The 12,286-nt window shown below is 37.3% G+C and overlaps 1 protein-coding gene across 1 annotated transcript in view; it reads left to right on the top strand.

The window, feature by feature from the left end:
* Positions 1-12,286, top strand: part of KDM7A (lysine demethylase 7A) — a gene marked incomplete at its 5' end in the record, with an annotated part of 74,433 nt that overhangs the window by 22,842 nt on the left and 39,305 nt on the right. The window contains one exon of the mRNA XM_079711181.1: positions 12,051-12,136. Within this exon, the coding sequence (XP_079567307.1) occupies positions 12,051-12,136 (86 nt within the window). The remainder of the gene's footprint in view (positions 1-12,050; positions 12,137-12,286) is intronic.

Here is a 12,286-nt window from a genome sequence, read left to right as displayed (position 1 = left end):
CAACAGAATTTTCAGCTTTTTAAGGGGTGCATTTTGTATCAGTGAGCTCACCTCTTGGTTCTTCAGTCCCTCTTATTTTCCTTACATGTTCTTTGTTCATTTCCTTTTTATATTGTCGTCCTCCCTCACCCTTATTAACAGATGTTCTTGAGTCAGCTGGTTGGAAATAATTCAGGAAGCCCTAGGACAGTTGGAAACATGAGCTGGCTATTAGAGGTAGAAAAACTATCTAATTTTCTGAGATTATTATGAACCAAAGGAATTTGGTTCAGAGTATGCACTTCATTCAAAATCCTTATTAAATATAGTTAAGCATATTATATGCCAGTAAATAGCTTTAATGTGTCAAAAAATAAAACCTTCAATGCCATACTTAACTTGTAAAGAAAAGCACTTAATTTTTTGAAAAGAGTTTTACATGTCAGCAAGAGAATAACAGAAGTTGGGTTTTTCTGAACCACAGATTTAATAAAAAACTACCAGGTTGATTTTCAGTGAAAATATTTCATATGCAAATTATTAATTTTTGCTTTAGCTGATAATTGACGATAAAGTATCTTAGGGTTAAAACACTGCATAAAATGCAATTTAAAAGTGGAAATGCCTGTTGGCATCCTAGTACTTTTAGCAGGAATATCAACCTATTAAACTAATACCGGTTAGCAAAGTAAGATTTTTGGACCACCAAAACAATTGTTCTACAGTTTCAATTCTGAACATTTTATGTTTATTAACTTAATTAATTTTCTTAACTTTGAGGGAGATACTGTCATTATCTCCATCCTTTCAGATGAGACCAAAAACAGACAGAGAAAGTTACCCAAAGGCACATATAGGTAGTAGCCCAGGATTTTAACATAGGTAGACTGACTCCAGAGAACTCAACCGTCAAAAGGAATTAAAAATTGAAAAGGAATTATCTTCTTTTTCCCTTAAAGAATAGCCATTTGAGTGTCTAATTGTGCTCTGAAGAGGCGTCACTGAAGAAAAAAATATTAAGCTTAGTCATAAAGCCAAATTTCCTGCGTGGGCTCCAATCTCATAGGTAATAAGCCCAGAGCTGCATAAGCTATGATTGGTACCTAATAGAAGCATAATAATATTAATGGTTACTATTCATTACTTAATAATATTTACTGTACTATTTCTTATTATATGCTAAGCCATATGCTTTACATATTTACATACATTGTCCTATTTAATCCTAGGAGAACTCCTGCTCAGAGGAATTAAGGAAGTTGCTCAAAGTCAAAACTACTGGAGCTAGAAATCAAACCAAGTCTTTCTTTCTTTTTTTTTTTTAAATTTATTTATTTTACTTATCTATTTTTGCCTGCATCGGGTCTTCGTTGCTGCACGCGGGCTTTTCTCTAGTTGCAGGGAGCGGGGGCTACTCTTCGTTGTGGTGCGTGGGCTTCTCATTGCGGTGGCTTCTCTTGTTGCGGAGCACAGGCTCCAGGCACGCGGGCTTCAGTAGTTGTGGCACGCGGGCTCAGTAGTTGTAGTTTGTGGGCTCTAGAGCACAGGCTCAGTAGTTGTGGCACACGGGCTTAGTTGCTCCGTGGCATGCGGGATCTTCCCGGACCAGGGCTCGAACCCGTGTCCCCTGCATTGGCAGGCGGATTCCTAACCACTGCACCACCAGGGAAGTCCCCAAACCAAGTCTTTCTAATTCCAAAATCTATGCATCCCACTGAAGCCAGTTGACACCTGTTTTTCTGGTGGCATGAAACTAGACTGGGCAGTCCTTGCCTGGCTTATAGTTGTCCCAAGGCCTCAGCTGACCCTAGAGTTATGATATGAAAGGAAATATGAAGAGCAGGTTATAAACCACCACTCTATATTCCTGGTGTTAATTCATCTCAAAGGCCACTTCGCATCCTCTTTGATGGTATTAGTGTGAGGCTTTGAGGGTTGCACAATGGATGACTCAGTCCTCTATGAAGAAGTCATAAAAATCGCCTTTGGGTAGAAAGATGAACTTTGAAACACAGGCGAAAACTTGCACTGAAGCAAAATTTTAAATGAATGAATTTCATTGCTACATCCTACTACCGTCTAAGGAAAGATGAGAAATCTACTAATTCATACACTGAAAGATCTTTCCCTTTTTTACCAACTGTGTTGCCTTTAGTTCCCATACCAAATTCTTAAAAAATTCAAGCAGAACACTTTTTTTTTTTAAGCTGCTTATAACTTTACCACAACAGATCAGTTTTAAAATAAGTTTTCAGCACAGTTAATAATCAACAGAAATTTACTGGGATCATCATGTTGAGAGGGCACTCTAAGTGGTCCTGAGAGAAGTCTTGAGCTCAACTCAGGAAATAGGGTGTGTAAAATAGCTCAATATTAGACATCAATGAGTGGAAATGTGTGTGAATAAAATGTTGCAGGACTTTCTATGGGGTGATCCAGTGATGTTTCACCAAGGAGGAGGAATTTGTGTTGAGCTTTGAAGCCTAGGTAGTGTAAGGTTCCTTGGTGAGGAATGGGGAGAACATTTGAAGCAAGAGGAATATCTAATGAAGTCCACTGGCAGGAAGATCTTAAAGAATTTGGCCACGTACTCTTCTAACACCAAGAGGAGGGAATATAAATGGGAGCATTATCCAAGCGGAAAAAAGAGAATGTTTGGCAGATCCCAGGGAATTCTGGCTAGTCATTAATTCAGTTCTGTTCTCGTTAAGTGTCAAAAAAAAAAAAAAAAAAAAAAAGCCAGCTAAGCAACAATTTCAGAAGATTAAGACAATAGAAAGTGCTAAAGTTGTCACTGTCCCACTCACCAAATGGCAATGAGGCTGTTCTTCTATAGATGGAAGCTATTCAGAAAAGGTCAGATTGTCACCCCTATAGGAAACCGCCCCACACATACACACACACTCCCAATGGTCTAATAAACATTGAACATTTTGCCATTAGGAAAAAATGGAGCGATTTGTATATGAAGGAAAGTTTTATAAGAGAACTAAATGGAGTGAGAGACTAAAGGGGTTTTGAAAGTTATTCTTAAAAAGTTTGCTTTCAGAGTTCTGCATTTTATGTGTCCTACTGCATTTGCTCTTAACATATCTGTTAAAGCTACAGTGACTCTAGAATTCTTTTAATGGGGGCTGAGGGATGGGAGAAGTTATCCCTCCCTTTGCGAGAGAAACTGAAATGTATGTAGTAGTTCCTTTTAGTGCTGTCCAAAGATCTGAAATAACCTTCTTGGTCTAGGGGCATTTAATTTTTATGTTTAATTTGATTTTTTAAATTGTATTTTATGGGGCTTCCCTGGTGGCGCAGTGGTTGGGAGTCTGCCTGCCGATGCAGGGGACGCGGGTTCGTGCCCCAGTCCGGGAGGATCCCACATGCCGCGGAGCAGCTGGGCCCGTGAGCCATGGCCGCTGAGCCTGCGCGTCCGGAGCCTGTGCTCCGCAACGGGAGAGGCCACAACAGTGAGAGGCCCACGTACCACCAAAAAAAAAAAAGAGCTCAGTGTCTACCAGAGGAGACCCACCTGCAAACCACCAACTACAGCAGCAGGAGGAATGAGGTGTTTGTGGCTCCATCTTAAAAAATAAATAAATAAATAAATAAATAAATAAATTATATTTTATGTGATTAATATAAAGCGTTGTTTTTCAGATTTACTAATTTATCAGATGTACTGTTTTTTATTAATTTACCAAATTTACCATTAAGTTCTGAAATTTTTTGATAAATGTAAGCTATCAGTGTTTTGCCAGTTGATTAGAAGTGGTCAAAACCTGAGGATATCACTGACATTTTAGTAAAAGAGAGTATAGAGGGTGAGTGTGGAAGTGAAGAGCAGAAGCTGGAGAGAGGAGCCGTGGATCTCTGAGGATCATTAGCCAAGTTTTGCTGAAGTGTCCTTAATTAATTGGAATGTCCCTGTCTTCTCTTTCTTCCCTAAGCTTTATGGGAATCACCTATATATGTATCTTAGATATTCATATGTTAGTTTATGATGTATGCTGGTTTAGGTTTTCCAGGGTATATCCAACAATTTTTTCTCAATAATTCTTTTGGTGTAACCATCACTTTTTAAGCATAAGGAATGTGGCCATAGTCAAGGTATGACGAGACAAACCACGAGTTTCTAGAAGTGTCAAGTTGGCTTCTGTGGTCTTGAGTTTCTGTTCTGGTTGGAGTAGCACCTGTTACTGACACCTAATGAACCTCACTTCCAAAATCAGGGAAGTGTGGTTTGGAATTGTTTCACTGAATGTAGAGATACCTTCTCACTTACCTCCAGTGACCCTTTTCTTTGCTCCATTTTAGCAACCTGCTGTTATTACACTTGTACCTTATCACTGTCATAGACTACACTACTTCAGAAACTTTAAATTCTGAACATTCCATTCTTTGAGCATCATCTCTGCCTCTTACAGATTGGTTGTTCAAGGCCTTCCACTGAGTCAGTGCTGAGAACACACTGAGACCCCCTAAGACCATCTCACCATCTTTCACTACCTTTTTCTGTCTTCATGCCCCTTTTGTCCAGTTTCGCTTTCATGGTTCATCATTATATTTTCTCCCTGGTAAATATCCTCAACTCCCTTTCTAGCCTTTGCCTGCAAAACCCCAACTCTCGATGGACCCAAGCTCCTCCTCTGGGCCTGCGCCACATGGTTGAACATTGCTAAGAAAACGAAAACAATCACACAGCTGTGCAGAGATGATTTCACTTGGAATTCATTATCACAGACCTCAGGTGGAGTCTTAGAGCTACCTAGCAGTGTTATTATTTCTTGGTCTTCATTCCTCAGATCGACTATTTTGTATTTCCTTTCCTCACACTGCTCTACCACTTTCCAGACTCGGCTGATTATCTCGCACTAAACTAAGCTGAGAAAACAGAAGCCTTCAGATTGTAGTGTGACATCCAATTCATCTATTTTTCTTTTGTCCCTCGTGCTTTTGGTGCTGGATCTAAGAAACCATTTTCTGATTCAAGGCCATGAAGATTTACTCCTATGCTTTATTTGAGGAGTTTTATAATTTTAGGTCTTACATTTACATATATGATCCATTTGAGTAAATTTTTATATATGGTGTGTGGTGGGGGTCCAACTGCATTCTTTTGCATGTATTTGTCTCAGTACCATTTGTTGAAAAGACTATTCCCTATTGGATGATCTTGGCACCCTTGTTGAAAATCAGTTGATTCTAAATGGTAAGGGTTTATTTCTGGGCTCTCAATTCTGTTCCATTGATCTCTATGTCAGTACCATACTGTCTTGATTACTGTAGCTTTGTAAGTAAGTTTTGAAATTGGGAAGTGTGAATACACTATCCAATGATTCTTAACCTTTTCTTTGGGTTACAGAAACCCTTTTGGGTGTCTTATAAAAAACCATGGACCCAGTGGGTTGTACATAAATAAGTAAAAAATTTTGCATCAGGTTTATTTTATTGGATTGGAAATTGATAGTTTTTCAGTTAGAAAAACTTTTTAAACAATTAGCATATTCACCTTTGCTTTCTGTGGAAATAAATGAAGTATATCTAAATTGGACAGATAAAACCAAAGAAATTTCCATTCTATAGAAGTAAATTGCAAGTACTTGATTCAGTTACACGGATTGAATATTCAAATGGAAATGTTATTTTTGACAACTGGTTTTGACTTTTTTTTTTTGTCTTGATGGCATCAAACTCTACTCAGAGTCCCAAAGACATTATGGAAGCAAATGTACTGGAGTCCTCAAATGAGAACAGGTTTATTTTGGGGTATCCACAGATCTTTAAGATACATTGTTTTTTGATATTTTGCTGTAGTTGTTAGATTAATTCAAGGTTTTGTTTACTTAATCTTTTTATATGATTGTAGATAGAATTTTATCCTTAAAAGTATTTTAATTGTAAAAACACAGAAAAGTGTCTAAAACATAAATATATAACTTAATGAATGATTATAAAACATATACCCTTATAATAACAACCACCCAGGATCCAGACATCTCCCCCCAATCCTTTCCAGATCACAACTCCCTAGAGGAATCTGTGATCCTACTGTTATGATCTATCTCTGCTTTTCTTTATAGTTTAATCCCTAAACACTGTACTTCAGCTTTGCCTGGCTTTAAACTTTATGAACAAATAGAATATATTGTATATATTCTTGTCTTTTTTTTTAACATAATATTGACATTCATATAATTCATTCAGTTATTGCATGGGTCGATAGTTCTTTCATTTTTATTATGCAGAATTCCATTGTGAGAATATACTGTAGCTTATGCATTTTACTGTTAATGGACTATTAGAAATAATGATCCTGTAACCTTTCCTGCATAGTGTCCTTGTGCACACGTGCATGAGTTTCTCTAAGGTACATGTACCTAAAAGAGGAATCGCTTGGTCATAGAATATAGGATTCTTCAGTTCTTTTGGAAGATTGTTTTCCCAAAATGGCTGTACCAGATTTACTCCAGCCAGTGGTATATGAGTTTCCATTGCTCCACATCATCTTCAACATTTGGTATCAGTAGACTTTTTCGTTTTAGCCAATATGATGAGCATATTGTGGTTTTAGTTTGCATTCCTCCAGTTATTTATGAGGTTACATATATTTTCATGTGTATATCAGTCACTTGTATTTCCTTTTATTGTGTGCCTAGTTACATCTTTTGTTCTTTTTTTTTTTTTTACTGGGTTCTTCTTTCCTTCTTTCTTGCCTTCTTTCTCTCCTCCTTTCCTTTCCCTCCCCTCCCCTCCCCTCTCCTATTGATTTGTAGGAGTTTATTATACTGTGGGTATAATTCCTTTGGTGGTTATCTCTATTGTAACGTCTTCTCCCACTCTGGCTTATCGTTTCATTCTTTATAGTTTAATGAACTATATATTTTAGTATAATTAAAGTTACCAGTTTTTCCCCTTATGGATAGTACATTTTACGTTTTGATTAAGACAACACTTCCTACCACAAAGTCATAGATATTTTGATTTTATGTTATACAACCTTTGTAGTTTTCCTTTCACATGTGTTTTCATGCGTGTTTCTAATCTATTTTGGAATAAATTTTTATGTTGTGAGATAGGTGTCTAATTTCATTTTTTCCCCATACAGATATATAAATGGTGTCTCAGGACCTCCTACAGAAAAGTCTGTCCTTGCTGCATAAGTGTCCACATATGCCTGGGTCTGTTTGGGGGCTCTTGCATCAGTTTTGTATTACCTTCATTCCTACAACTTTAAAATATGTCTTGATACCTGGTAGAGAGTTTGCTTTTTTCTCCCCCCGCCCCACAAGAATGCCTTACGTATCCTTGGTTCTTTATGTTTCCATATCAGTTTTACAGTCAGCCTGTCAAGTTCTACAGATTTTGACTGGGATTAAATTGAATCTATAAATCAATTTGAGGAGAATTAATATCTTTACATATTACACTTCAAATCCATGATCATGATGTATATCTCCATTTATTTAGGTCTTTTTTAAAGTCTCTTAATAATGTGTTATAATTCTCCTTAAAGGTGTCTTTGCATAGTTTTTGTTAAATTCCAGCATACTTGACATTTTTTTTGCAGTTGTGGATGATGTTTTATTTCATTTTTTAGCTTTATAATGTTGGTATATGGATATATGATTACTTTTTATGTGCTGGTATTGTATCTAGCAACCTTTCTTTTTATTGATTTTTGTAATTTATCCACAGATTCTTTTTCATTTTCTACATGTGTAACCACAGCATTTGCAGTAGCAGCTTTGTTTTTTCTTTTCCAATCTCTATACCTTTTAATTCTTTTTCTTATTTTACCACACCAGGATAAGTTTCATTAGAAGTGGTAGCATCAGGCATTCTTGTTTTGTTCTTATCTCAAAGAGACTGCTCTCGTGTTATTTGCGTAGGAGTTTTATAAGTACCCTTTACCAGATTTTGGAAGTATCCTTGTAGTCTTAATTTTCTAAGGGTTTTTTTTTTTTGCTTTTTAATCATAAGTAAATGTTGAATTTTATCAGATACTTGTCCTGCTTCTTTTTAAATGGTCATATGGTTTTTTCTTTTAATCTGTTAATGTGGCAAATTTCACAGATTAAATTTTTTAGTGTTAAAACCACCTTGCATTCCTGAGATAGACCAAACTTGCTATTTGCATCTTTGCTCATAAATGAGAGTGACTTATAATCTTCCTTTCTTGTATCATCCTTTCCAAGTTTTAGTATCAAGGTCATGCTATCATAAAATGAGTTAGGAAGTAAGTCTTTTTTTCCTACTTGCTGGTGCAAATTTTATATAATATTGGAATTATTTATTTCTTTAATATTTGCTAGAACTTGCTTTTGAGGCCTGGGATTTTTTTTTTTTGGAGGGAGGGATAATTTTTAATATAAGTAACAATTTTAGGACTCTTCAAATATTTTTTTCTTTGTGACCCAGGTTTACCTGTCATCTATATTTTCTAGTCTTTTAGCATAAAATTGTTCATAATACCCTCTTTTGCATTTAGCATGTATAGAATCTATAGTTTTCTTCCTCTTTTCATTCCTACCATTGTTTATTTATGTTTTATCTCATTTTTCTTGAGCTTGCTAGAGGTTTACAAGTCTTTTCAAGGAATCAATTTTTGGCTTCAGTGCTCTATTGTATGTTTGTTTTCTGTGTCATCAGTTCTGTTCTTTTAGTTTTCCTTCTGTCTGTATTTTTAAGGTTTATTTTGCTATTCTTTCTGTAACTTTTTGAGGTAGATGTTTATTAGTTCATTAATTTTAGCCTTTATTATGATTTATCTTTTGACTCGGGTTATTTAGAATATTATTTCTTTCTTTTTTTTTTTTTTTTGCGGTATGTGGGCCTCTCACTGCTGTGGCCTCTCCCGTTGCAGAGCACAGGCTCTGGGCGCGCAGGCTCAGTGGCCATGGCTCATGGGCCCAGCCGCTCCGCAGCATGTGGGATCTTCCCGGACCGGGGCACGAACCCGCGTCCCTTGCATCAGCAGGTGGACTCTCAACCACTGCACCACCAGGGAAGCCCTAGAATATTATTTCTTAATTTCTAAACACATGAAGATTTTCTAGTTAACTTTTTGTCATTGCTTTCTATCTTGAACTGTGGCCAGAGAATTTCTGATTTCAGACCTTCAAATTTGATTGTGGCCCAGTATATGATCACTTGTTACGAATGGTCCATGTGTGCTTGAGAAGAAATGTGTGTTCTATGGATGTTGGGTGTAGGATTCTATAAATGTTCATTAGGCCATGTGTTTGTTTTTTTTTTTCTTTTTTGCAGTATGCGGGCCTCTCACTGTTGTGGCCTCTCCCGTTGCGGAGCACAGGCTCAGGACGCGCAGGCTCAGCGGCCATGGCTCACGGGCCCAGCCGCTCCACGGCATATGGGATCCTCCCGGACCGGGGCACGAACCCGTATCCCCTGCATCGGCAGGAGGACTCTCAACCACTGCGCCACCAGGGAGGCCCAGGCCATGTTTTTTTAATCCTGCAGTTCAAATCTTGTATATTTCATAGATTTTTGTTTTTCCTGTTTATTCTATCAGATACTGAGAGAATTGTCAAAATCTCCACTACTGTTTTGTCCTCCTGGTGAATTGAAATTTTTTTTTTTTTTTTTTTTTTTTTTTTGCGGTAGGCGGGCCTCTCACTGTTGTGGCCTCTCCCCTTGCGGAGCACAGGCTCCGGAGCACAGGCTCAGCGGCCATGGCTCACGGGCCCAGCCGCTCCGCGGCATGTGGGATCCTCCCAGACCGGGGCACGAACCCGCGTCCCCTGCACCGGCAGGCGGACTCTCAACCACTGCGCCACCAGGGAAGCCCTGAAATTTTTATCATTATAAAGTAAACATGTTTATCTCATATTTTTTGCTTTAGATTCTGTGTTGCTTAATATAGCTGTACTTTCTTTTGATCACTATTTTTGTGGCATTTATTTGCCCATCCTATTACTTTCAGTCCTTCTGTATCCTTGTTTTATGTCTCTTATAACCAGCAAATTGTATTGTTTAAGTCCAGCCATATAATCTGTCTTTTAACTTGAGCATTTAGTCCGTTTGCATACAATATAATTACTGATATATTTGAAGTTATACCTTATTTTGGTCATTTTGTTTCTTTTTCTCTTTTTCCTCCCCTCCTCTTTTTAATCACCCTCTGCCCCCAACTAGTTTGGGAGCTATGCTCTCTGTTTCTGTTCTTTTAGTTATCTCCCAAGAAATTATAATAGGGGTCCTCAACTCATTATTATTGAAGTCTAACAGTAATCATTACCTTCTCTTTCCTTCTAGTATAAGTGCCTTGGGACCCTGTAACTCCATTTGTCCTCTCCTGACTCAAATGCTGCTATTGTCATGTGTTTTAGCTCTTTATATATATATTTAAACCTCACATGACATTATTTGTTTTATGTAGTCAGTGTTTGTGTAAATTTACCTACATATTTATTACTCTACTTTTCTTAGCTTTTCCATTTTTCTTGCATCCCAGACCTCTCTGTGATCGTCTTCCTTCTGCCAGAAGTACATCTGTTGGCATTTTCTTTACTGTGGGTTGGCTGGAGGTGAACTCTCAGTTTTTGGTTGTATAAATACTTACCCCCCCCTTCTTGAAACACATTTTAACTGAATATTGAATGCTTGGTTAATATTTTAGGTTAGCAGATATTTTCTTTTAGCCCATGTAAGATATTCTAATGTGTTCAAGTTTCCATTATTGCTTTGAGAAGTCTCTCATCCTTGCAAGTAATCTGTGCTTTTTTTCTTCTTATGGCTTTGAAATTTTCTGACTTTGTTTTTCTGCAGTTTTACTATGATGTGATTAGATGTAGACTTTTTATTCATCCTGCTTGGGATACGTTGTGTTTCTTAAATCTGGAGATCAATGTCTTTCATTATTTCTGCAAATTTTTAACTGTTAGCTCATAATATTGCTTCTACCCCTATTCTCTCTTTACCTTCTGAGGCTGTGGTTAAATGTATGTTATATACACTTTTTCATTTTATCCTTCATGGGTCTTGCAGTCTTGTTTGTATTTCCCACCGTCTTATTCTCTCTGCTACATTCTGAATAATATGCTTGTCATCCATTTCACTAATTTTCTCTTCCACTGTTACACCTGTCAACTGATGCCCCAAAATTCTGTGTTAGGTCTGCTTTGGTTCTTTTTCAAGTACTAGTTGTGCTTGTGTTTTTGTTCTGAAACTTTTTGGGAGTACAAACATGTATAAATTTTTACCCTAATAAGTTATTTGGGAAGTGAGCAAAGCTGCTGTGGTCTTTCTTTGATGAACTACTCCTGTTTTCAAGATGTCACTATGTAGTTTTATCAGTTCTTAGGTGGGTCCCTTAAACTTTATTTTGATTTAAGTGCTACTGGTGTATAATCCATGATATGGAGTATTCCATATATAGTGCCTCAGACTCATTTAACTGGTTAATTAGGGATATGAGACCTAAAGCAGAACTGTTAAGACTCAGTGCTCTCACCACGTCAGTGATGTTACCCAAATTTACTAATCAACTCTGCTGATGACAGCCATATTTTAAAGTTAAGTGGTGTTTTAGTCTGCTCAGGGAGGAGAGAAGGAGAAGAAGAGAGAAGAGAGGAGGGAGAGAGGGTATGTGAGCTCTGTGGTGTCTCTTCTTATAGGGACACTAATCCTATTGGATTAAGGCTCCAATCCTTATGACCTCATTTAACCTTAATTGCTTCCTTCTTAGAGGCCCTATCTACCAATACAGTCACACAGGAGTGTACAGCTTCAGCATGTGAATTTTGGAGGGACCCAAACATTTAGTCCATAACAGGTAGTATTTACATAATGGTTTGAGGGTGTTATGGTTTATAATTATGTTACTTCTGCTGTCTCTACTGCTGCTAGTAGTGAATCACTTCCCGCATATTCAACCCCACAATGATTCAGCAAGTATGTAAGGAAGAGAATTAAATTTATTCTTGCATGTGTTTCTGTACTTTACAAAGTTTATTGGTGAGGTTGTACATTTCTCAGCTAAATTCTAACCAATCTGTTACAGTTAAGTGAAAATCTTCACCTTATTTACACATTGGCTTTATTTCTCTTTATCTTAGCTGTGTTGGAGTAGAAGAACATCATGCTGTTGACATTGACCTGTATCACTGTCCCAACTGTGCAGTTCTCCATGGTTCCTCCTTGAGTAAGTACTAGACGCTGAAATAAAAATGGAAGTTTAGAACTTAATATGTACATGACAATACTTTACTGATACTCTGACTCGTTATACTATACCCACCAAGAACTATAAGGAAGCTTTTTCTGAAGATGTTGAGAATACAGTTTTTGTTTG

This window comes from Hyperoodon ampullatus (assembly GCF_949752795.1).
Source record: "Hyperoodon ampullatus genome assembly, chromosome: 9".
Lineage (NCBI taxonomy): Eukaryota > Metazoa > Chordata > Mammalia > Artiodactyla > Ziphiidae > Hyperoodon > Hyperoodon ampullatus.
Note: the sequence above shows the minus strand (reverse complement) of the source record. Positions and strands in the feature narration are given on the sequence as shown.